The sequence below is a fragment of the Pieris napi genome, chromosome 8 (assembly GCF_905475465.1).
Source record: "Pieris napi chromosome 8, ilPieNapi1.2, whole genome shotgun sequence".
Lineage (NCBI taxonomy): Eukaryota > Metazoa > Arthropoda > Insecta > Lepidoptera > Pieridae > Pieris > Pieris napi.
Genome location: NC_062241.1, coordinates 836,686 through 863,744, shown reverse-complemented (window position 1 = coordinate 863,744; position 27,059 = coordinate 836,686). Strand labels below are relative to the sequence as shown.

The following is a 27,059-nucleotide window of genomic DNA, read 5'->3' as shown; positions in this document are numbered from 1 at the left end:
TAATCCGCCTAAGAACTCGATGTTTGGGACTCGGAAGTAAGGCTAGCTAACTCATGATTATAAATGTTTACACACGGATCGCGGATCTTTTAACTATTTTATATATCTGTCTCGTATATAATTCTACTGTACGTATGTCACTGAACTCCTCTTAAACGGTTTGACCGATTTCAATGAATTTTTCGAAATTTTTGAAATTTCGAGAGACTTTTATTAAATTCAAACCAAATGTTTAATAACCATATATATATTTTATTTCTATTATCGTCATTATTTAAACTAGTACTCAGGTCAACTATAGACAAAATATAGAGGTAGAATATTCTTATTTTATAAACACATACAAAAAACAGATTGCTCTCAGCACGAAGGCCCATTAAATAACACGCATTGTTCATCATTTTTTAGCAAGTTATTCCCCATTTGTTTTTGTAAGTTTCCTTTTTGTATTTACAATTATTGTGTAATATATTGTTATTGAAGAATTAAAAGTACTGGTCGTCCTCCTACTAAAGGTATGATAGAGAAGAAAAGAATAGATAAAACAAACAATACACCATAAAAAGAATAACTAAAGTAGCATATGTATGAAATTAAATAAACGTAGTTGGAAATGGCGGGGCACATGGCAAGAGGAACAGAAAAGTGAAGTAACAATAAAAAGGACAATTTAGAAGGTGGATAGACCAGATTAAGGAAACAGCCCTACATGGCAGAGAGAGGCAGAATGCAGACAGAAATGGCGGAATTTGATGGAGGCCTTTGACAAAAATTGGCACACAGATAAATGACGATGATAGAAATATGAATGAACCTTTCCTACAGCTAACATAAATTATATACAACAAAAACAATTGTACTAAAGAAATAGCCAAAGATGAAATAAATAATATATACAAAAGGGTTCAAATATTTACGAAAAGAAAAGTTCAATAAAAAATATTAAACACGTAATACCTAATTCGGCTGTGTGTCATGGTGTGAATGAGATTATGTACGTGAGGGTGTGTATGTGTGGTGTTCTCGTGATCCAGGTGATTTAGCGCTATAGATATTCTTAATACTCCTTTGAAGCTTATTACGCGATAACTTACATAATAAAATAGATTTATACACACAATACAGAATAACCAATATTCTACTTATTTATTACATAAATATGTAGGTTAAGAATATTAAGAAAATTAGAAAAATTTAAGAAGTTTGGTTTTGGCAGTGTACCTTTAATGCTGGCAGCATTTCCACGTATCACGTATGCGTAAATTATTAATGTTTTAACACTTTGCATAAGAGGCGTCATTAATTCCCCGTCCCCGATGCCTATTTCTTGCAGGAAGCCGTATGTTAACGTCGGTCAAAGAACGGTATCGCGATTAAAAGTGTACCAAGTCGCTATATGGATTTGACCCACTATTTGACCCACTTTGATGGTCAAATTATCAGTACTGATAAGTCTTTATTAGGTTGCATTTTTTAGATACGAAAGTCTTTTGAAAATAAACGTTGTTGGTACATTTATTGGCGCTACCTTTGGTCTTGCTCTTAAATTTATGTATTTATCCTTGTCTTAAAGAAGTAAGTGATCAGCCTTCTCAGCCAGACACCAGAGATTTGTGGGCATATAGATTTCCTCACGGTTCTCTTGTCACCATACAAACATAATAATAAATAATAATCGCTATTCACCTAGGTTATCTATATAATATATGTACATCACATAATTGTGTGATATCTCGAAAAATATTTAATCGATTTTAATGAGACTAGGACTGTTCTCAAAGTTGGAATATACTTGATCATATAGATATATAGATACAAACGAGTAAAATAAACTAACATACATACACTTTAATTTAAAATGTCATTTAGCATGTTTGTAAGCCTAAATAAAAAATATTTAAGTTAATCTTATTCCAATAACATAGGTCGTACAATTATCAAATGAAAGGTTTACCGTAGCTAAAAACAAATGAAACAGTAAAAAATACGATACAAAACAATGTTAATCACATACATACATATATATATACCTACCTATATTGCTTAATATACGAGCGATTTCAATATATTTCTTAATTTATTTCATAGTTTTATCTAAACTGCAGTTAATCTACATTTAAATGTTTACGATACGTTTAATTTATTTACAGAAAATCTCTATATATACATTATATTAGATTCACAAAAGTTGTTCTCTTATAAATGAGTAGCTAATTTGATCTACTAATCTATGAATTAATTAATTGGTATTCGACCCATATTTTAATTATACCTAAAATGCATGTAATTTGATATCGTAATTAGTTAAAAACTAATTGGCGTAAGCCCTGATATTCCCAAACCTTTTCATTGAAGAAAACTTCATGAAAATGTGAGCAGTCGTTTTTTATTTAATCAGAAAGACACGGCAGAATTTGTTTTGATTATGAGACTCGGATGAATGTTACAAATATTTATTTGAATTTAAGTTAGTCTAAATTAGTATTCGGCTTTTGCTGTATGCATATACGTAAAGAAATGTTAATTATTCTTGGCTCCACACGATAGGTTAAAAACACCTTAAATATAAAATATAATATATTAAAAAAAACAAACATTAAAAAAAAGAATAATCAAAAAGTTGAAATAAGGATGGATAACAATTCGTATTTTTGAATGTTTTAAACAATAAACTTAAGTACACTACTTAAGTTACTTGTTGTTAATTAACAAGAACACCGCGAGTACATTTTTATTTCCAAAATAAAAAAAAATAAAGCACGCTCGAAGGCGCGAAAAGTCGCTCATGTATAAAATATAAAACAGCCACAGATATCCAATTCCATGTCATCACTGTGACTTGAAAATTACTTCATGGAATGCTCATAACTATCATGATTTAAGTTTGTTTTTTCCTATATTGTGGTCATTCAAACGTAGGTAATAAGTAAATACCACAATATATACTTGTAATTGTTACTTTAACTGGGTCTTGCTCGATCCACATTCCTACATGAATCACTTTTTTGTGACGCATCGTTTAACTTAACAATACATTTAAATAACAAACTTGACGAGGAAACTGTGGCAATAGCGCATTTAACTTTTTGAAAAAAATATGTCGGGACTCGGGAGTTAGAATATTAGTTTTATAGAAAAAAAAATACTTATGCGTATAAATTTTGCATTTGGATTATACGAACAGTATTTTTGTAAATAAGAATTTATTTTGTAATGTTTTAAATTAACATTTTTACACGGGTTACCTTCGTTTTCTACCCGCTTATATTTTCTTTCCTTTTATTTTTATAGTAAATATATATAAAGTAAACGCCAATAAACTAATACGCTAAACGTTACAAAAAATCTTACAACAAATATTTTAATTGTATCGTTAGAAAAAACAAATTAAAATTTACTTACTTGAATGAAAAAAAATTAAAATCCAAAGAAATCCTTTGTCAAAAGTTCATGTTTATACACATACACGTAATTTCTTTTTAAAGTAATTTATTCTCACTGTTTTGCTTCACTTTACGAGTACCGGCGTTATCGGCATAGAATACGCGTCTGCTAACCGTACACATACCGCACGCGGCACGACTTCACAGCAACGATTACGTTTATTGAATACAAATTACAAAACAAGTACGTATCAGAGTTCACGAGCAACATACTGAACCTTTCGTCTGTTCACTAGCGACATCTAGTGACAACTTATAGATGCAAACTACTACAACATGATAGGTTACATTTACGTTACATTTATTTCCTTAGAGATGCCGCTTTAACGATATCAATATAAATGTTTTTAAAATTTAGAGAAAATAATAATACAAAATATGATAAAGGTATATATTTATATATATAAATATGTAAGGTTTACATTCATTTATTATCAGTTATCACCACTTAGTTGATGTTACTTAAATATCAGTTTTGGCGCCAATGTACAAGCACAGATTAGACTTTTTGAAAGTAGTTTTTTTTAGTTTTTATTTAGAAGTTTAATTTCCTAATTCTATAGCAGTTAAAATACAAAAAATCGTGAATCAGTTTCTAATTTGCAAATTTTACTTTACGTAATTTGAAATTATTTTGCTTTATAATCTGTGCATGATGTCGAATCAAATCCAATTTATGTTTATCTGTTAAAGATTCAGTCTTTCTCTGTCAAAATGGCTGCCGCGCAGGAGGTGCGTGTTATAACTTTAGCCATAAAATATCTAATAAAGTAAGCAAATTTTGATATATTTACGGAATATAAACTTATTTAATTGTGATTTCAGGTGAGACGTGAACCAATTCAAGCCGTTCAAGTTTTCGGCCGCAAGGTGAGTATTTGCCAAGTCCACGTGTTTTTTCTCTATTTCTTTAATAACATATTATTTCTTGCATTGTTCTTAGTACATAATCTCTCATAGTTAAAATGAATTCCAATTAAAGTAATGACTATGTTTCCAAACATGTTTACGAATCCTTTCACGCCGACTGTTGCATTATAACCAAATTGATGCTAACGTCTTATAGAAAGGAAGAATATAGTTTCTATCCTACCCAGCCATCCTAAATGAAAATCATTAATATGGTCTAGATGGAAACGACATTTAAACACAACTAAAACATTACGTATAATAAATAACATTGTATCTAACATTATACAAATATTCATTTAAGCGTCGATTTCCAGCTGACCTGAAAACCACATTTATTTCTTTTTGTTAATATAAATATTCAATCACTTTCAGAAAACCGCCACAGCAGTTGCTTACTGCAAGCGTGGCCATGGAGTTCTCCGTGTCAATGGTCGCCCCTTAGACTTGGTAGAACCTCGTCTTCTTCAATACAAACTTCAGGAACCCATTCTGTTGTTAGGCAAGGTAAATAATAAACTGGTTTTGTTTTGTTGGTAAAATAATGTGCTGGTTTCAAATCCACTTTTAATTTTGGAATTATTATGTAGAAGTTATTGCTGTTAATTATTCATCTTTTATTATTAATTAGAAATCTTTTAGTATTAGGATAGAGGCAACATATGTCAAATTTATTATGAACCACACAAGACTGATTAATACCTAACTTCTACACACGATTCTGGTTTTTACAGATAAGTTACTTTGTTGTATTGTTGCAGAAATATCTTTCTATTTATTGTTCACGGTGAAACTTATGGAAATTGTTCCATTTGTTTGTACTTATAAATTTAGAACATAAGAATGGTAAAAGAAAATGTTTCTGTAAAAAATCATTGCTCCATGATGATTATAACTTATTCCGAACCTGATCGTCAGATGTGAAGTGAGAAACTTTACTGAAATATATAACATATCTCTTCACATTTAATATAATACAAATGAATATTTCAACAATATATTTAAATTTCAGGAAAAGTTCTCTGGAGTTGACATCAGAGTAACAGTTAAGGGTGGAGGTCATGTCGCACAAGTTTATGCTATTAGACAGGCCATTTCCAAAGCTCTTATTGCTTTCTACCAGAAATGTAAGTGTTTTTAGAAAATATATACCTAAATTTGGGAAACCAGTACATTTAACTTATCACTTCCTATCAAATACACAATTTAATAACATATTTGAATATAGAATTTTTATAATTATCCCTTCTTTCCAAAGCTGCTTTGCTCTATGTGATGCAGTCATTTCAGAGAAGGGAGAAAAACGGTGACATTACCAAGCAGTCTGTGTCAACCATACCCGACTAGTTTGAAATGATCACAACATCTTTTTCTTAATATTATTTAGATTTTATTAAAATAATCCAAAACTAAAGTTTCAATGATATAGCACTCTCATATGGTTAATGTAATTTGCAGTCGTAGACGAAGCCTCAAAGAAGGAAATCAAAGATATCCTCGTCCAATACGACAGGAGTTTGTTGGTGGCTGACCCCAGACGCTGCGAGCCCAAGAAATTCGGAGGACCGGGTGCTCGTGCCAGATACCAGAAGTCTTACCGTTAACACAATTCGCCGGTTCGCGGAGTGGTATTGCTTTGTTTATTATATGCAACGCAATATCATTGCGTGCTTTTTAAAAATATAAAATAAGGAACATTTTGTGGTTTTATTCATTATTCGCAACCTTGGTTTTGAACAGCAACAGATATGATGTCTCATTGTGAATTGTGTGTAGCTAGTTAGTTTACGACGAATTGCTAATGTAAAAATAGATACCTTAATTAAGGTTTTTATTGTTACGATTGTACGAAACAATTGATATAATATGCTATTTAAACCCAGGGTGTGCGTGATAAGCCAAGGTGGAGATCTTATTTTCGTAAAAATTTCTTAATTTTAAAACGAAATATGTGGGTGGGTCAGAAAAAATTTAACCCTTTTTCCAAGTAACTTCAGAGGAGACTATCGAAAAAGTCGCATTGTAATCCCGACAATCTGTTAACAGGCTTTTTATAAATAAATAAATTTCCTAGAGAAACACGAACTGAAAGAGTTTATAACGATTTCTCAAGACAGTTAGAATTTTATTTAATATTTGAAATACTTAGGTTTAGGTTAGGGGGAAAAAAAATTAAAATTATGTAAAATAATTATAAGTTTATAATAATACATAGCTTCAATCCGTTAAAAAAGTGTTTTCTTTAAATTTATCTGCAAGTTTATCAAAGGAATACCAGGGTTTAGAAGAAGTAGTATGAAACCAATATCTTTGACATCGTTTTTTTTATAAAACAGGGGGCAAACGGTAATAAGTGATTATGGACGCTTTCAATGCAAGAGGCCTCGCGAGTGCGTAGCCGGTCCTTTAAGCTCATTTCTTGCAGACCAATTCGACTCAGAACCCTAAGTCGAATTGGTTTGGAAATACTTCAGTGGTTCAAGTGGTTCTTGGCAAAAGCTGCCTTAAAAAACGCTCAGTTGTGGAACGGCGGAGGATTGGGAGATAAGGGTGGAATTGCGTATTCTGCCTCGACAGTCGACGTCCGATGATGAAACTCAGTAGCAGGTATAACTTATATTCCGTAGTGTAATAATATAACAATCCAATTATATAATTCTAATCCAGTGCACACAGTCTTGGTTATCTTCTCCAAATATCTGAATATTAATAAAAACAAAAAAGTGTGTGCGTGTAACCTTTACGCGCGATTGAAGTAAAACTTCTGTGGCGTTGACGGCATATATCACTGAAATGATTAAATATTAACTTAAATAATAAATATCATATTTTAATATTATTATATTTATTATTACAAAGATACATATATACAAAGATTATTGAAATACGAAGGTTAGATCAGCACATGTCAATATAACCTTGTTATTGAATATTATAGAATGTTGCAATCGTCAGAAAATGTTTTATTAATTTATACTTATTACTTATTTTAAAAGTATTAAATCAATAAGTATATTTAGAGATTTTCAAAAAAATATTTCACTTTGCTATTCTCTTACACAACTTTGTTATTTTTATATAAAATAGACCAGATTTTAAGAATAATTAATTTGGTATTAATTTACTTCTTCCAAAATGGTAAAATACGAAATTAAGCGAAAAAACAGGCCGTATGTATAACAAAAGAAAAGCAAGCTAGGATGGAAACCTTCCCTCTTTAGTGGATCTTGGTCACATGTTACTAGTATGGATTTTCATTTTTAATATAAATATACTAATAAAAACATAATTACAAGAATCGGTAATAAATCAAACGAGTGAATGCTATCCTAAATAAACACTACAAAGACTTAAATATGTTCAAATAATGCACCACTAGATGCCGCTGACGGACCTATAAAACTCGCTATCGTTGTAATTTAAAATTTTCAATAGCGGAAACTACACAGACTATAGACCCTTTCTCCACTGGCCACTGCTCCTGTCCGGCGTCGGATACCGGAATGAGTCATGAGAAAAATATCGGAAGGCCGGATTGCGCTTCTCCACTATATCCGATCCAAAAATAATCGATACTTGTATTATGTATATTTATCATGCAACAGTCAACACATATAGGTATTAATTATTAACTAAAACCCATATACTTTATTTTATTAATAAAACGATCTAAATTGAAAATTCTGAATATTTTATTGCCCTGGCAACTTTATTACTTTTTTATATTGTCTATCTTAAAATATTATAATCTACTTAATAAATAGTTCACTAATACTATGGTATAAAAATATAAATAAATAGCAACATATTTTGGTTCGGTCCAGGTTATCCAGATTTTTTCAAATTAAACAAACTATAAATAAACATGTGAATAATAATTTATAACCTCTTGGATACTTTGACCGATAAAACACCGCGTTCCGATCTAGCAAGTTATCGGATCGTTAAAAACCGGATGCCGGAGTAGTGGAGAAGTACGTAAGTACTGTTGTGAGTTTCTAAATCAGATCGGTAATTAACGTTTGCCGGAAAGGAGAAACGAAACGGCATAAAGTAAGCGTTATTTCCGTCAGAAAAAAAATCTGAGTTACTCCCTAGTCGCGCCTAAAGAAGTTTTACTTCAAACTATTACTTTTAAGACCAAATAAAACTACAAATAAATTAAAAACAATCTTTATTTCCAAGTTCCAAAAAGAAACAATAATAACATTGTATCCCAGTATATTGGTTTCGTTATTAACAATATAATATCAAAGTCTTTTAAAAATTGAAATGCATTATTGTAAATAAGGCAATTAAAAATTATTTTCCAAACTTAATTATTAACCCTGCAAACAATAAAAACTGTTAATTCTAATGTACACGAGTAAGATTAAACTTATCGATGTGTATTATTAATCGTAATAGCTCACTAAGTTACCTCTTAGGTTAAACATAATTAAGTGAGCCGTACATCAGAATTACCGAAGTCTGCAGAATTAAATAATTAAACTAATTACAAACGAAATGAGATGTTCTTAAGTCTATTCTAGCGGCCGTTAGAAATTAAATTAGTAAATATTAATGTCTTTTAAATATTAACTTAGTTATCGATAAATAAGATTCTTACAGATCTATAGAGATTAATTGGCACATTTCGGTGTCAACAAATATCCTTGTAAATTATTAAACATAAAAAAACTTAAAAATGAGGTTATTTACTAAACGCTTTTTTTAGTAGGTAAATTAATAAATTATTTGGAGTGAAAGTTATGATTAAAGTTAAGATTTTAAACTTATTAATACAAATCAAATATTATGGGTTTATATTGCTTACTTTTAACCAGGATGTTATAAAAATATGACTAAAGCCTCTACAAATTTCGGTAATAATACTAAATTTCGAATCTAATTTTGGTCCAATTCTTAACAATATAATATGAATGTGTAAGTATATAATATTATTTATGATCGTAAATATCTCTTTACATTGTAAATTTGAATAATCAGGATTTGTCGACTTTTTCTTCGTGGTCCTCAAACTTGGCGCCCATTCTTTTTAGAGCTATGACAGCTCCGACCGCCTTCGCCCAACGCTTTTTAATGACGTATCGTTTTAGTTTAGTCTTGGCGACGTGCAGCTCTGTGCACTGTGACGACTGGATGAGCCATGGGTGGGTCAATGTAGCCGATGCTGTCAGCCGGTCTCTGGACATAACATATTACGATGTAATTGGGTAATTAAAGATCATTTACAATATAAAATTTATATCACCAAAATGAAAACTTGTTAAATAACTTTCAATTTCGTGTGTTTTACTGCGGTCTTTACTGTAATTTTTGTAATATGCCAAAATTATAAAATTCAACAAAAGTGATACATATAAACGTTTATGTTTTTCACGAAGTCAGGTTTAATTAGCATTTAAAGTGTTAAGATAAAAAATAAAACACTTTAATTTATTAAGCCTTATATTAAAACAACATAGATATTTAACAATAAATTACTTATAATAATTATAGCACAAATACTTAAGTACAGTTAAGGAACAAAATAAAATACATGAATACGAGTGGAGACTTAAATAGCGCAAAATTATTTACAGATTATAGTACTGTGAATGTATTGTAAAAAAAAATCCAAAATTGTATCTCAGTCTTGTTCTGTGATCGTTACAGAGCTTTGAGTATGGAGACTAGATTCGTATGAAAATTGTCTAATGTCATTTGTAAACCTTAGATATAATGTCATTTTCCTACTTTGGTAACCTAGAAATAATTCAGAAGGTATTTCATGATTTTAAAATTCATTACGAAGTGAGATCAATTAGACACTGTCTGTCACCTTTCTGAATAATGTCATGGCACAGTCGTTTAGATCACTTGGAACTTGAAGCTGTCACTTTTTTCCGTTGGATTTTTTCGTCGGATGTTTGTCGTTGGAAGAATGCATGAAGGCTCGACATGGAGTTCTGCGCGAGCTGGTTAGAGGATGACCATTCTAAGGATATGGACTGATGTCGGCCATTCGACGGCCCTCCCGCTGATCTTTCGGCCTCCACTTCCTCTGTCTCTCCCCACTTTTCCAGGAGATGTAGAAGCAAATCCTTCGTTCGATGCGCGTTATTTTCATCTCCACGTTTGTATGGCACTTGTTTTCCGTTTTCGTAACCGCTCACCAGTTTATCTATCTTCCCTCGTCTTCTATCAAATTCTTCGAAGAACGTGTTACGTTTGTCCGTCGGTTGGTCCGGGACATCTCTACTAGTACTGGTTACTCTTTTCGCTCTAGTTTTAGCCCAAGGCATTTTACTGGTCATGGGCTTTTCTGGTTCCCGCTCTGTTAAAAATGTTGAAGTTACCCTATTACTCGACTTGGACGTGAATATTCTTTTCTCGTGAGTGTCACCATTGATCATTGTCTTCATAAATGTCGATCTCGACTCACTTTTGAAACCATTTTTAAGTTTCTTATCGTCGTTCGAGATTTTCCGTTCCAGAACATTCTTGTCCATTTCCTTTGCGGAATTATTGTTGTTTGTCAAGTCTGTGTTCATAGTCGAAAGCATATAGAGGTGATCGGACAATTTTTTAATTTCCTCAGCCAAATTTTTTCGTACCAATACATCTGGCCTTTTATGTAAGAAGCAACTGCTGTCCGACGCCCTTCTTTCGACTGGGTTGTATCGAGTTTTTAAGTTGACGGGATCTCTTAAGGGTGGAGGTTTCAAATCATCTTCGTCAAACACCATATCTGGGGAACTGCTCAGAGAGCTCCTGGGTGACGGTGAGCAGCCTCCGATGGAAGACCTCTCTCCGTTGACCATACAGAGAATTTCTTGTGATTCATTGTCGAAGACGTACGGGGAGTTGGGATGCTCGCTCCATCTTTCGACAAACAGTCGAAGGTTGTCTTTAGCCATGTCTAGTTCCTGTTTTGGTGATAGTCGCGGCTGCGGCGTCGGTTTGTCTTGTTTCGCAGGTGCTCTTTTGACAATCCACCGATGTCGTAAGCACTCCGTGGCAGTCGGCCGTGACCTGCGACAAAGACCCTTGTTACTATCACCCGACACCTCAAAATGCATTACAGGAAGCGAATTACGTGTTGAAAGGGAAAGGGAACAGTACAATGGGTCTAGAAATCTACAGTCTAAACTACTCTAGGTACTAAACTACTAAATAGGAGAGTCATGCATGAAAGTAGTAGAATATGCCGTGTTAGATACTAGCATCACTAAGTGTTGGCTAAGAACCAAGTAACAAAGGGTCTTTATCGACAGTACTCGGGCACGAGGCTCACATTCGTCATGATTTATGTGACTTAAATGTTTAGCCGAAATATTAATGAACATCACTCACTCTTTGTCTTTCACGAGAAGTTTCTGGATGAAGTCTTTTGCGTCTTCCGAGATTTCATTGAAGGCTTCATCGTCGAAGTCGTATTTGGCAATCGTCACGTTAGCCATTGTTTCTATGTCCGTTTCTCCCATGAAAGGCGACAAGCCGGACAGTCTGGAACAAATTCAATTATGTAAATTGTTATATTTCAATTTGATGTTCATTAAGGTAAATACGCGAAAATGTATAAATCAATGTTTGTTACTTTTATTATAGAAGTTTTTATGTTTAATTTTTGTTTTGTTTACTAACCAATACTAACAAAGCAACTAAGACCGAATTGTTACTAGCTCTAACTAAAACTACATATATATAATATGTATATGGCTAAATTCTGAAATGAAGAAGTTATTATTATTTTATAAAAGTGCTGACCTGGCTAACTTCGTTCCGCCCTACAACCTTATAATATCGTTGTTACTTTAATTTAACTTATTTTAGGATTTCATTAATGTTAAGTATTACATTAATACAACTTTTTTGCAAATACAGAAATGTTTTATTGCTTGCCATTGCGAAAGAAGAATGGCAGTTTTACACATTAGGCATCTTCTCTCTAGCGTCAATATTGCGATACTGCATGTTAAGCACTTTCTGATATCCAACATCTTTTGATCAGGATCAAAGCATGGTTATGCATCTCCTCATTCACCTCAAGATCGAAATTTCTTGAACTGACACGAATTCGACGTAAAATGATGCGTAGTTTTGTCAACAGATGGCACCATATGGTTTTTGCATTCGTAAAATTAATTTATTATTATTCGATAACTTATCCGATATTTTATTGCTTATTCTGCTATTCGGGACGGAAACAAATCCAACAAATCAAAAACCATGGCAATCGGTCCAGCCGTTCTCGAGTTATAAGTGTTGTAACAAACACGACTTTCTTTTATATATATAGATATGTATATGGATAAATTCTGAAATGAAGAAGTTATTATCTTTATATATATAATTCTTCTGTGAGTGTGTATGTCACTGAACTTCTCTCAAACGACTGGACCGATTTTGATGAATTTTTTTGTGTGTGTTCAAGGGGATCTGGGAATGGTTTAGATTCACAAATCAGCCCGGCAGATGGCGCTGCAGTAGGTACTTTCATACTTTGCTTAATATCCTAATCACTTGAAATATCATGCAGGACAACGTCTGTGGGGTCCGCTAGTTATTTTATAAAAGTGCTGACCAGGCAACTTCGTTCCGCCTAACAGTCATATAATAATATGGTGTTAACTTTAGTTAAACTTAATTTAGGATTTGATTAAGTTAATTACATTGACACATTTTTTTTTGCAAATACAGAAATGTTGCCATTGCGTAAAAAGAATAGCAGTTTTACACATAAGACCTCTTCTCTGTAGTGCCAATATTGTGCATGTTAAAGCACTATCTGACAACATTTTTTTGTTTTGTTATCCGGTGCAAGAACAAAGTGGTAGGTTTCTTTTATATGCGTAATTTTGTCAATAGATGGCACCATATGCTGTTTGCATTCGTTAAGTTGATTAATTAATTTATATTTATTCGATAACAAACATCGGTCCTAGACCAGTGCAGATAGCCTTTAAAATAAATAAAAAGTGAAAAAAATTACAGTAGGATGAAACCCATTAGAAAAGCAGGGGAATATGATCAAAATGAAAGGAAAAATAAATTACGGTCGATCTGAGGTCGGGAAGGGGTAGGGGGGGGAGTTTTAAGGGTAAAAAACGGTTTATCTCGATTTCCGGCAAAACTAAAAGTCCTATCGAAGAAAACTAAATGGCAAAGTTGTAGGTCATAAAAAGATCTACAACTTTTGTATTCACACATTTTTCACATAACCTCAAAATTTAGGTGAAAAATTCAAAAAACCAACTTTTTGGTTTTTTATTTCTATCTTTTACAAAAATTTATTTTTTTAAACGAAATTTGATGAAAACTTACCTTATTATGTCCCAAATATACTGTAATTTATTTGATTAAAAATATTAATTTTTTCACCTTATTTTGAATTAATATCGAAAAAACACCCTAATTTTCAATCGAAAATTCTGACGTCAAAATTTCAGTTTTTTTTCAAAAATTTGATGTGCTTTCAGTGCGTTGAAATCTCTACTTTCCCATGGTAAAAAAATATATATATATTACCATAGTAAATCTTCTCGGAAAATGCAAAAAATCGTATGCAGTAACGCCCAGACCCGTCATCCCCTTCCCTACTTCTCTATGAATCTTCTTTAAATTATAATTAGATGCCTATTTATTACTATTTTAAGATAACTTATATATACCTGAGTGACCTAAAAAAATTTTTTAGCCTTTAGATGGGCTAAAATTTTCGTATTTCATAGAGAAGTAGGGAAGGGGATGACGGGTCTGGGCGTTACTGCATACGATTTTTTGCATTTTCCGAGAAGATTTACTATGGTAATATATATATATTTTTTTACCATAGGAAAGTAGAGATTTCAACGCACTGAAAGCACATCAACTTTTTGAAAAAAACTGAAATTTTGACGTCAGAATTTTCGATTGAAAATTAGGGTGTTTTTTCGATATTAATTCAAAATAAGGTGAAAAAATAAATATTTTTAATTAAATAAATTACAGTATATTTGGGACATAATAAGGTAAGTTTTCACCAAATTTCGTTTAAAAAAATAAATTTTTGTAAAAGATAGAAATAAAAAACCAAAAAGTTGGTTTTTTGAATTTTTCACCTAAATTTTGAGGTTATGTGAAAAATGTGTGAATACAAAAGTTGTAGATCTTTTTATGACCTACAACTTTGCCATTTAGTTTTCTTCGATAGGACCCTTAGTTTTGCCGGAAATCGAGATAAACCGTTTTTTACCCTTAAAACTCCCCCCCCTACCCCTTCCCGACCTCAGATCGACCGTAATTTATTTTTCCTTTCATTTTGATCATATTCCCCTGCTTTTCTAATGGGTTTCATCCTACTGTAATTTTTTTTGGTTTCAAAAATTATCGGCACTGGTCTATCCAGCCGATCTTGAGTTATAAGTGGTGTAACTAACACGACTTTGTTTTATATTGTTGTTGTTTTATTAGACTATCATGGTAGATATTTCAATATTTATAAACAGCGGTTTATTGAATCTTGAAATATCTATTTTATTTTTTTATATATTCTTTTTTTCCAAAGGGGTAGACAGAGACCACGGATCTCCACGGTCCATTCACAATGCATGCTCGTTGGTTATAGAACTGAAAACGCAATTAATACAATAACAAAGGTCTTAAATGGTCACTTAAATGTTACGTTGAGGGGGGGGGGGACAGAAAAACGTTATGGTGCGTTACATGGGGGGGAGGGAGCTGCTCAAATCTTTAAAAATTGCGTTACGTAATACTTGAACGCTCCCTTATGACAGTGTACAGTTTTGAGGACGGTGAGTCTTTCACTCGATCAGGCCATCTGGTTGGTGAACGGCCACGTGATCTTGTGCCTTCTACGTCACCGACCACGACAAATTTCTCTTTTCTTCTTTCGTTATCGGCATATGGTAGACACGCGAGTCTACCATATGCCGTATACGGACGTATATAGTCTAGTCGTATACGGACTTTTAATATTATTATTATTATTTAATATTGTAGAACTATTAACTTTACATACAATAATACTTACAAAACGTAACAGATAACGCCAACTGACCACATGTCAGTTCCATAGCCGATTTGGTCGAAATTAACGACTTCCGGGGCGACAAACTCGGGAGTTCCGAAGAGAACTTGTAACTTCTTCTCTGGATCGTAGAAACGGGCAAGACCGAAGTCAATAATTTTTATACGATTTCCAGATTTAGTGAGGCACAAGATGTTTTCTGGCTGAAAAGAGAAATTTATTTATAAATATATCAAAGTTTCAAAGATAGGCAAACTTTTTCTTAACTTTAAGGTAAAAAATAAGCTCTGATATAAAAAGTAACATATTACATAGTTATAACGAAAGATAGCGAGGCTACTAATAGGGTATGTTTCGTGATATTTATTTAGTATGAGCAGGTAGGTCGGGTATAGAATACCCGACACAATCCGTCCATTTTCCTTCACGATATGACCGAGTGTTGTGCACATATATAGTTTAATGCCAGTTCTTCTCTTGCGTTCTACGCCCTTGATTTGAGAACTGGCAGTAAATCTTAAATTAGAAGCATTTAATGAATATTTCTATTTTGACGTTCATAAGAGTACATTGTGTTACCAATATGAATGATTTTTGACTTTGACTTTGACATAGAAAGTACATTGTACATTGGTACACAGCCGTGATCCGAACTCATGACCCAAAGGTTGTCGCATGCGTAGCCATTTTTTATCAACATACTACCCATAAAATGTCAAACGAGGATCAAAAATAATTTCTTGACTCACACACCACTATTTATTTATAGTTTTGTGTTTGACAATTAATGTTAGCCAGAAATAAAAGCTGGCTTATAGAATAAACAATAACGGCGACGCCACAGACAATCATAAAACTCCTGCGCATACTTTTCCGCCATTCTGATTAACGACTTGGATCGGAACCAAAATTACGCACTGATGACAACCAGGACAATAACATTTTGAAATTTCATAGATAGTGTTAGGTGCCATAAATTGTGGATTCTAGTTTCCAGAATTAAAGCTTAGATCAAATTCAAACTAACTAAAATCTATCAAATGTTTTGTCCTAATCACTCATGTGTCGAAATTCGAATGGCAACTAAAGAAACGTGACAGAACATTCTTGACTTTTATCTGTTATGAACAATTGTCGTGTTTTTTTTTTGTATGTAGGTGATAGAATCTCTCTAATACCTTAGGGCTTATAAGTGTTGGCATCAGTGTAATTATAATAATATTTTAATTTTATTGAATACATATGAATATACATACGAATTTATTACATTATTTATATATTTAACTCTGTAACTGTAATAGTGGTCTGAATGTTTCGTTATTGCTGAAAAGTAGTGGTAAGGGGAAACTGGAAACGTGATGTAACTAATTAATTTAATTAAATTTAAATTTAGAACAAGTAAAGTAATTCATATTCGGTGATTTTACTTTGAAATTTTGAATCGTTAAGACTTAAAATAGTCCATTGAAATGTTACAATTCGAGGGCCACACTGAACATTTGTTAGAGGACGCCATTTTATTTATGGGACATGTAGATGAGCATTGACGAATCCGGTCAACTTTGGAACACTGTAACAGCGTTTCAAATTAACGAAATTTAAGGGTTGGAAAACCAAAACAATTTATTCAGCAGCACAAGGTTACATAGAATAAATAAGGTAAAAAAATACTGCAATGTGCTCCTGAAACCGCATCTATCAAATTTCAACTGATATCTATCAAAAAGAAATTAGATTAATTTCAATTTTTCTAAAACTTTAATATGAGTTTAATGTTTATACATAATTTCTATAGTTTATTTTTAGTTAATAAAACCATGTTAAATAAAATATTAAAGGTGTTTATTTTGAAATTAATTCCAAAATTAGGAAATTATCGATTTTTCATGCCTAAAATAACAATCGATTAATAATAAATCGACTTTAAATTATGCAGATTGCAGAATGTCACATCCCTAGTAATAACTATTAAGTATTAACACTTCTATACCCTGTTAGTTACAGGGTTCCAAAAATTATAACTATAGAACTCTTCTAGCTGCTTTCGGCATCGAGAGTGATGTGGAAGTCAGTATATAGTATTAAAAGCAAAGCAAATGCTAGCGCGTTTCAACAACAATCAGCGCCATCTGTTGATATATTTTGAACATATTACTTCGTAGTATTAAAGTTTTATCAGAATGTTTAATAATTATTACCTTCATGTCGAGATGCAGTATATTTTGCCGGTGAACAAATTCGATCCCTTCACATATTTGACGCATGAATACAGTGCAGGCACGCTCGGTGAGTACGAAGTCTTCATCAATCACACGCTCAAACAGCTCGCCACCCGTAATCCTGAAATAAACAAAAACCTCTTTAAAATGTGAAAAATATGTTAGATCTTGCGAAAAAACCACGTTGATGTCTCGTTTCATACTAAAAAAAAAATGGTGCGTGTACTTATGTACGCGCGTAAGAAGTTATACTTCTTTGGCTTTCTTTATTTTTTTTAAATATTAAATAATTAATAATCAATATTAAGCGTTAAAAATTTAACAATATTTAATTAAATATTGTTAAATTTTTAACGTTAAAATTTTTAATTAAATAATATAATAAATTTAATATTTAGTATATTATTCAATTATTAATTTATATTAATAATAATTATTATTATAATATATTATTAATTCAATTTAATAACTAGGTATGTTTCATAACCTTTTAACTAAGTATAAATAAGTCTTTATAAAAAAAAGCATTGCTAAATTTCTTTGAAAAAATAATTAAAACTGCTTTATTTGTTTGTAAACTGCGTTAAAGGTACTACAAGTAGATTGTCTTATTCCCATCTCGCTCGCGCACGCTCGGCGCCCATACTGAATTTTGTGTCACGGTGCGCGCGCATCGTAAAATATCACTCTCATAAATTTGTCATAACGCGCCTAAAGAAGTATAACTTCAATAAATAATATACAAAAAAATATTTTATTGTATTTCAATTTTATCATTCATCGTAAATATCAAGAATTTTCCTTGATCGATTGATCCACTTGTATTTCTGCCAATGCATCTTTCAACTATAGACTATAGTTGACCGATGAAAGCTGAAACGTGATGTCTATGGATGAGTTTTTGGCGCCAAATGTTGCTCGAGAATAGATTATCTGTTTGAAGTCAGTGAATGGAGAAAATGTCATAGAGGATTAGTCATTGACAAGAACATGAAATTCTAGTTTAAGACAGTTTCGGATTAGTTGTCTGTTGTAGGCAAATAGTGATATTAATAAACGGTTAGGGCATGCGGCTTATCATCTTTGAACCTTTTTGTAAATATTATGTATTCCATCTTTGGCTTTACTATAATTGATTTTGATATATGTATATAATTCATGTTAGCTGTAGGACTACGAAATAAATAAATAAATTCAGTTGTGGATTTGGCTGCCTCCTTTACATCTTTTAAAATTCTTCTACATAAACATTTCTTAACCACGTCCTATCCTGCTCAATCATGACTTTATTTTATTATTTTTCTTTTAATTTTAGATTAAGGTTTGTGATACTATATTTTTTTAAATAAGATTTGGTACTTCTTGTACTGTACCCATCATATTTCGTTTTTTAGTTTTTTCCCTTACTAGGGGGCCTGGAATAAATAAATAAATTTGGGCAACTAACTAAAGCTGCCGCTTTGCTGCTGTTTTGGAAACCGATTTCACAATGCGCTGTCCATTGTTTAGTGAACTGTGGAACATTTCCAACCGACGCGATGTGTGAGGGTGGAATTTTAAATTGTTTCGCATTTGTGACCACATACATAGACGTACAAGTAAACTAGCTACCCACGCCTACCATTAGAAGCCAAAATATTCGTGCGTTCTTCAGATAGTATTATAGTAATCCCGTCTTGAATGGAAGTTTGACGTGCACGTTTGTATGACGTAAAATTCCGACGGACTCCATCTGAGTAAACAAACGTACGTAATTTTGGGGAATTTTCCAAACGCAAACTAAGAATAGTGGTTTAGTTATTTAGCATAGCTTCGGGTTGCTTTTATAGGCATCGATTTTGATAATGTAATGTCTGCAATGAAAATATACCTATCCCTTACGTGCTCCCCTGCAGCTTTCAATCGCGTTTTATAATTGTTGCTGTAATTGTCCCTTGTGTATGTAAATGCTTGAATTTTCGTGATTGTCATTTTCTTTTTGTTGTGTTAGACATACTTAAAAAAATATTATCTGTGAAACAATGTAAGGACACTTCTATAATTATACCTAGTCTATATATATGTTTACATATCTTGGATTTGTCATGTTTCCCATGGTAAGACGAGTTCTCTAGTGAATATGGATATCTAAGTTTGCTAATTAAGTTTAAAGTATCAAGTTGTCCTCCAGAGCTCCACCCGCGAAAAGAAGAGTGGGCAGGCCAATATGAAAGTGGGCTGATGACTTAATTGAAATAGCAGTTAAAGACTGGGCATAGATTCACCTCAGAAGAGATTTAGAAGAGTCATTTCGAAAGGGTTGGAGGCCTTTAACCAAGAGGGATATCCACAGGCGACTAACATTTAGCTATAACTAACATTTGAAATGGAAATTAAAGTTTTGGAAATAAAATAAGGCTTTATTAACAGTATTTATTATTATTATTTAATTAATGTATGAATGTATTTAAAATCAGCAGTTATTAAAAGTTATCTCAATTTCTAAATAGTTAATACTGATTTAATAGATACTGTTACAGAAGCTGGTGGTGGTTTATAGCTTTTCATTGAATGTATCGTAACTTATATTTTCTTTACGAAATACATACAAGAGTACTGATTGTTGTTGTAACTTGTGAGCTTTGTAATTAGGAGTTAATGAATTGTCAGATTGCCAATATATTATTTACACGTGTCTATTGTCATTTTATACAGACGTCAAAACATCCAATGTCCAATCTTAAAATTAATATTCAAGCATTTAACGAAAAAAAACTTATTAAATAATGATGTAAATTTTCGAGGTCCCGTCTATACGTTACAGGGTCTTGGTAATTTATAATGGAAATGATATTTTGTATCTATATCTCACTCATTGATTAATTACTCTTTGTAGAAACAAAAGTTTTTAAGCATAGCTTTAAAAGTAAAAATAAAATATACAAATGACAAAACATTTTTACATTATGTTAGGTTTCAAGTTCCGTCCATCTTCGCATTGTCATTGAAAAGTCATTTCACAGTTAAATAAAATAATATTTGCGTTATATGTTAAAGTTATTTGCTGGAATTGTACTCTAACATTGTTTATTTAAATAACACCTGTTTCTTGTAATTATTATTCAAGTAACGTTTGGTAAGTGAACGGAAGATCCATTTAAGATCTAGTACGCATGCTCTCCATTCGGTCATCGTTCACAAAGGAATTTTCTCTTTAAGGTATAAGGAAAAATTTATTCGATGGAAACAATTTTGTATTAGATTGACAAATTATCATGAAACAGATACATCTAGAGCCCACAACTAAAAAGGTTGTAGCGCCCCTAGTTTTTTTTAACTGGGAAGTAACAGGCTCCTGAAACACAGTTCTGATGTAGTAATCAGGAGCCTGGGATACGTGTTTGTTACATAACCTTTTTGACAATAAATACAGATATTATATACATAAAAGAAAACGTTTTAACGATGGTATAAAACTTATTGCATATACCGGCAAACATCTTGAACAAATGTCATTGCCTGTGCAGAAGCGATTTTTAGGTATCACTTGAGAGTGACGTGTCGATCGCGTGATTTACTAATCTATACCGTAGTAGTAAATTGCCGGTATCTATACTGAAATTCTACAATTGTAAAAAAAAATGAAATTCATTAAACAATAGATAAAAAATGTCAATAAAAATTAATGATCAGTTTTTAATTACGTTAATTGGGTATTTCGATTACGTCTTGTGTTAACTACAAAGAGCCATGTTTTGCTAACATCTGGATGGCGTGGCGAATGGCGTTGCGCCAACTATGCGCATACGCAGTACTTTGACAGTTAGGGATAGCACAAAATAGTAGATAAATGTGCGAGTTGTGTTTGTACGCTATTAACGTGCTCGTACGGAATGACGTACGAATAATCGGTAGATTACAAACCCAAAAATCAACGCTAAGTAAGAATGTTTTTTATTATTTTTATTATTATTTATATCCCTATATTGTAGCCCATCTGGCACGCGATTAGGCAGACAGTGTCAAAATCTCCCATTTCCAAAAAAAGGACTTTATTTACTTAAAAAACGCTTGAGTCTCCCGCCTGGCACGGGTGACTACTCCGGAAATATCCTCATGATATCTTAGACAGTTAGTAATTGACAATTTTATGCCTATGATTAAGAATCTCAACCAAGAAATCAATGAAGCAGGCGTAGAATTTCCGAGCTACGGGTCTTATTTATAAATTTAATGTTTATTTATTTATAAAAGCTTGCCAACGTTTGTCACACTGATATATTAGTACATGAAAAATAAAATACAATATTTAATGTGACAAGCAATTATAGGCCAACAAACACAAAGAGAACTAAAGGAAAATTGATTTCAAAGTGTGAGACTATGGATATCTAAACCTAGTTCGATTATCAGATCAATGTATACAAAATATTGTAAAAAGTATTTTAAAAGAGTATGTATAGAGTTTCTTGCCCATTCTTCTCCATATGAAAATTTCTTTTGCAACTAGTCATGTTTTTAATATCTTTAACTTGTAATTTTGACTTTCAAAGGTGCCTTTTATAATAGGCTTATTGAAATAATAGATTTGACTTTTTGGACTTTGATTGCTAAAAGGATAAATGGGATGATGGGATGCCTGGGAAATTTAAATCCATCTATGCAACATTCATATATCATAAAAAGTGTGAAACTAAATTAATATTCAATTATTTTTGTCAGCCCTGAGTCCACTTAATATTTGACGACATTAATGCTGTTATAAAATGTTTCTGAAGAAACACAGCAGTCAGGACTTTGTATAAAAATAGAATTATACCGTAAGTTATATTTCTTACAATAACCTAGTCTGTGACGCTTAGACGACAAACATATGGGTTTTTGGTAAGTGAAAGGAGTTGTAATGAAAGTGATCTAAAATTTTTCTAGTTTGTAATTTAGCTAATATCGTTAAACTATTGTGCTTAACATTATTCATGTAGATTAAGAAAACTACTGTTTACATACAGCCAACTAAATTAAACTCGATATTTTTTATATATATTTAGTTATTACTCTCGATAATTTGAACCATAAACAATTGTCAAATAATTCTTTCGAAACAACAAGCGATGGATAACCAAAATTCGTGATTAATAATTTCTATGATATTCTTATGTATGTATTAACAATTATTAAATTCAACAACACAATTTTTTAATTTCGTATACTTTTCTAGAATGAGGGACTTCATCTGTCATTGTTCAAAGAATTTAAAAAAACAATTGACAGCTCTGTAGTCTGTACATGATAAACCCTTCAAATTATAGAGATCCCGGACTTAAAATTACCGAGGTGACCAAATAACATTGATTTTATTGAGTATTTTTCAAGGGACCGGAAAATTTCAAATTATCGAGATACATATTTAAATTACCGAATGCCAAGTTATCGAGAGTCGACAGTATTTACATACTACAGACATTAAAAATTAAACATTATAATATTCGTTACATAAATAAACTCCAAACCGTGCTAATCATCAATAAAACCCATACTTACTAAACCACAATTCATACCTACTTTACCTTTTGAGGGTATTTCGTGTATGACACATTACTGACGTAACCTAAACCGCCTTATAAAATAAAGTTATAATAATAATTAAAACGTGAGAAATAGATAACTAAAATAAATTTAAAAAGTGGTTCCTGTGGTAGTGTACCTTTTATGCTGGCATTTCCTCGCTGTTGTACTTTATGAGCTCTAGGGTCACCGGTACTACCACGGAACAATAAATCTTTAATTACCCCCAGTGCCCTTGAACCCCCAAGTCCAAGAGTTGAATGGAAATGGAACAAAATCAAAGTTAGAGGAAACTCTTATATTATTTATAAAAGTACTTTTTATATAAAATATATTTGACCAATGTAAATAAAAAAAATACTTTCAATAGCTTAATCATCCAATTTGGATGGAAAACTTTTTTGTCAATTTATTCCAAACTTTACAAGCTACTGTTCACTCTGTTTGCGTTAAATTAAATTAATTTCGATATGAAAACAGATTTATCATCACATATTACCGTTAAACATGTTAAATGCACCTAATATTTTAGGAATGTATCAACAAATAAATTATTTCATTTCTGCTAATTGCACCCACATAGTTGGTGGCATTAGACGATAAATTAGAAAATAACACATCTGCATGCCTTACGAATCAGTATTATGTCTGAATGAAATGTCTGAATTCCGAATAGTCTTGGCAGATTCCTGAGATAAGAGGTGAGTAAGCCAAATGAATAATTATGGGAATCAGACCTGGCACTAATAGACGTCAACAGGTGTATTTTATAATTACAATTTCACTTTTATTTAAACGCACCCATTAAATTTTGTTAGAAGCGTCAAATTAGTTCGTGGAAGCTTTCAGAATTGTTTTGGTTGCCTATATTTTTTCTATCTTTAAATTTGTATTAATGTGAAATATAGGTGTCGGTTAAAATTAGGTTTTACTACTACCAGAATCTTACTTTTATGTAAGTATACTTTAACACACAAAATCTTACAAGACTTCTTTATTTACACTGTTGAGTTTTACTATTATAATTACATTGTTTTTCTTTATTTGCGTCTGAGGCGCAAACTAGCTGTTGTGGTCTCTGGCAGAAAGACCAGCGCTGTGGAACGTCTCCTCCAAAGCATAATGCTGAGCCAGGGCCCGTAACAACCACAACACACACACATTTTTTGTTCTTTCCATAATTTTTTGTTATTATTATATTAGTGTCAATTGATTGAATAGCTTAGAATGACGTATTATAAGCTGGAGTTGTCCCTAGACCACGTTTCACGGCTCATTTAGTGATTTGTCTATACACATTAGGAAAAAGTGGCCCTACAACTTCTAGTGTCAGATTTCGTTATCTATGTATGTTACCAGGATCTAAGGTCTTTTTATAACTCTCCTCAATCCATTGGTGCTGCCGTGATCCATCGATCAACCTCAGAGGCGCATGCTCAAGCTGCATATTAGAAATGTATATATTTATTTGCACATACGAAAAACAAATTGGTGGCCTGCTGAAGGGTATCACTTTTAAGCCAGTTTATTTCTTTAAGTCTGTAAAAGTGTAGAACAAAATTTTGAAGTAAATTTCACCTATGATACTCAGGTTACGGGTGTATTAGGGACTTAGGGTGTGGAGGAAGGATGGTGAACTGTTCCTCCAACCTAAAGGGAGGATCCTGACAAATCCCACCAGTATAATACGCGAAACAGAACTAATTTGAGTGTACGACCAACAAGGGTCCTGAAGATAAACCACTCCTTATATGGAAATTGTATTCGTTTTTACAACAAACTCCCAAGCGACAATAGAGAGTTATCACTAAATAAATTCAAAGCCCTTGTTAAACGAAAAATAATCAATAAAGCTATTTATAAATTTGAGGAATACTTAAATGATCCTAATCCTTGGGATTGATTTGCTCCAGTTCAAACAATTTGTATGACTATACTTGGCGATTAAAAAGAGTGGCGGAAAGTTTCTTGCCAGTTCTTCTGGCCCGCTCTACGCCATTGACTTGCGAACTGGTAGTAAATGTAAATTTACAATTAATTTAATTAATTAAAAAAATTAATTTACCTATATGAATAAAGTCATTTTGAGTTTGAGTGTAACCGCTTGGGGCGAGAATAACTTCGTTAGCGCGTTTCAGGTTGTGACGTCATCGTATTGATTCGAAGGCACAGATTGTAGGTGTCGCTACAAGCGCTGAGTGTGACTCATATCAAAAACATATTGAATTTTGACATAGGGGAGTCATGCTTACCGCTGAGACTGAATCTTGCCCAAGATTATTTTACCTGATGCCTTGATGAATCATTCATTTGTTTTTTGTTTGAAATTCCTTTTACGTCGACATCGTACGTTCGTTCGTGACTCAGATTGAGATAGCTGAATGAAGACCGAATTAGTTTGGATTTGCGCAGGTGAATCAGCGTAACATTTATATGATAGCTTTATATAATTAGGTCTAACAATAAACACACGCGTTTAATTCACGTCACCTTAAACTAATTAATAAAAATAAATTAATGTCGCTACAACCTTTTTAGGTCTGGGCCTCAGATTTCTGTATCTGTTTCATGATCATTTGTTAATCTAATAGGCAAGCAGGTGATCAGCTTCATGTGCCTAACACATGCCGTCGACTTTTTGGGTCTAAGGCAAGCCGGTTTCCTCACGATGTTTTCCTTCGCCGTTCGAGCGAATGTTAAATGCGCACATAGACAGAAAGTCCATTGGTCCACAGCCGGGGATCGAACCTACTACCTCTAGGCTATATAATTTAATGAATACGCGATCCTTTACCACACGGAACAAGTAGGTATTTTATCGCTGGTACTATAAAGTTCTAGACAAAGTCTCGGCGTAAACTAGTTCAAGTATCAAGGTTGTTCAATTAGTGCAAAATATGATCTTGATAGTTGATAGAGACAGGTGATTCAGGAACACACCCACACACATAATTGCTGCACATATAAGGGATAGAATAATGCAGGGTCATGGTATAGTAGAAATATATGGTCTTTATGTTATTTTAAGAATAGTCATAATAAATAATAATAGTATAACAATTCATTATTTAATGGTCCTGTATCCAATGGGTATTTAATGTTAACTAAAGGCTATCGATATATGTAATTAAGTTTTATATATGAAAAGATTTTAATCGTGAAATAATGTTTCATGTTGAATTATTACCTTGTCTAAAGGGACTCCTTTTAAATATTTATTTCAGTTATTATATTTTAAGGTTAGTTATAGTTTTTCTGTTTTTTACAGATATTAGATTTTTTCCTAAATGTCATCAAACACTTAAAAAACTAAATGATTCATATTTGAAAAGTAAGAAAAATATGTGTAAACTTCACTACAATTTTAAATGTCTGCTATGCCAAAATATGAAAAAAATACGCTATATGCTTTAGATCTTATTAATAAACATAAATGTAATGTGTAAGATTTGGGAACCCTTTAAATATAAAAATACTTAGTCAGGGCTCCATAACAAAGGTTCTCAGCTCTTCCATAACAAACTTAATAGTAAATTCCATAACAATATTTATAACAATGAAACTATTTATTAATAACGTTTATATACACTGGTATATTTATTATAGACAACACTATTCTATTTGGTACCATTTGTACATGTAGCATATTTATTATAACTGCCATAGCGAGTTATGAGACGCTATTGTCTTCTAGAAGGACAGGTCTTATATGCAGTCCTTTGTTTTTTGCTTAGCATCCGCTTATACAGTATTAATTTACAATAAATTTTAACTACATCAATGGAATTTCTTAAAATAGAACTTGTTAATTCATTTCAGCGATGAATATAACATTAACGTTGTGTAAAAGTTACCGAAAGTAATATATTAGCTACCGTTATATAATATATATATAATCTATAACGTTACAGTCTAAAATTTGTAATATTA

General features: G+C 32.1%; 3 protein-coding genes across 4 annotated transcripts in view; 1 reads left to right on the top strand and 2 right to left on the bottom strand.

Annotated features, from left to right (window-relative positions):
- Positions 1 to 3,568, bottom strand: part of LOC125051494 — a 40,399-nt gene extending 36,831 nt beyond the window's left edge. The window contains exon 1 of the mRNA XM_047651822.1: positions 3,403 to 3,568. The gene's annotated coding sequence lies outside the window, so the exon portion shown is untranslated. The remainder of the gene's footprint in view (positions 1 to 3,402) is intronic.
- A 492-nt stretch (positions 3,569 to 4,060) lies between these two features.
- Positions 4,061 to 6,049, top strand: LOC125051497 (40S ribosomal protein S16). The gene is made up of 5 exons (XM_047651826.1): positions 4,061 to 4,175; positions 4,269 to 4,313; positions 4,728 to 4,859; positions 5,365 to 5,479; positions 5,811 to 6,049. The coding sequence occupies exons 1-5, from the start codon at positions 4,158 to 4,160 to the stop codon at positions 5,954 to 5,956; spliced, it is 456 nt and encodes a 151-aa protein (XP_047507782.1). The 5' UTR covers positions 4,061 to 4,157; the 3' UTR covers positions 5,957 to 6,049.
- Positions 6,050 to 9,404: 3,355 nt separating this feature from the next.
- Positions 9,405 to 27,059, bottom strand: part of LOC125051567 (myosin light chain kinase, smooth muscle-like) — a 38,843-nt gene continuing 21,188 nt past the window's right edge. Inside the window, exons 5-9 of one of the 2 annotated variants that reach the window (XM_047651978.1) lie at positions 17,565 to 17,706; positions 15,370 to 15,569; positions 11,691 to 11,843; positions 10,177 to 11,369; positions 9,405 to 9,539 (exon numbers count right to left, since the gene is read on the bottom strand). In XM_047651978.1, coding sequence (XP_047507934.1) covers positions 10,211 to 11,369; positions 11,691 to 11,843; positions 15,370 to 15,569; positions 17,565 to 17,706 — 1,654 coding nt within the window. In that variant the 3' untranslated portion in view covers positions 9,405 to 9,539; positions 10,177 to 10,210. Of the gene's footprint in view, positions 9,540 to 9,767; positions 11,370 to 11,690; positions 11,844 to 15,369; positions 15,570 to 17,564; positions 17,707 to 27,059 lie in introns of those variants that run through there. The other variant, XM_047651976.1, reaches the window with a different exon arrangement.

Coding starts and splice junctions, on each gene's coding strand:
- LOC125051497 (XM_047651826.1), top strand. Junction 4,860..5,364: donor CCATTCTGTTGTTAGGCAAG/GTAAATAATAAA, acceptor TTTAAATTTCAG/GAAAAGTTCTCTGGAGTTGA. Junction 5,480..5,810: donor TATTGCTTTCTACCAGAAAT/GTAAGTGTTTTT, acceptor TGTAATTTGCAG/TCGTAGACGAAGCCTCAAAG.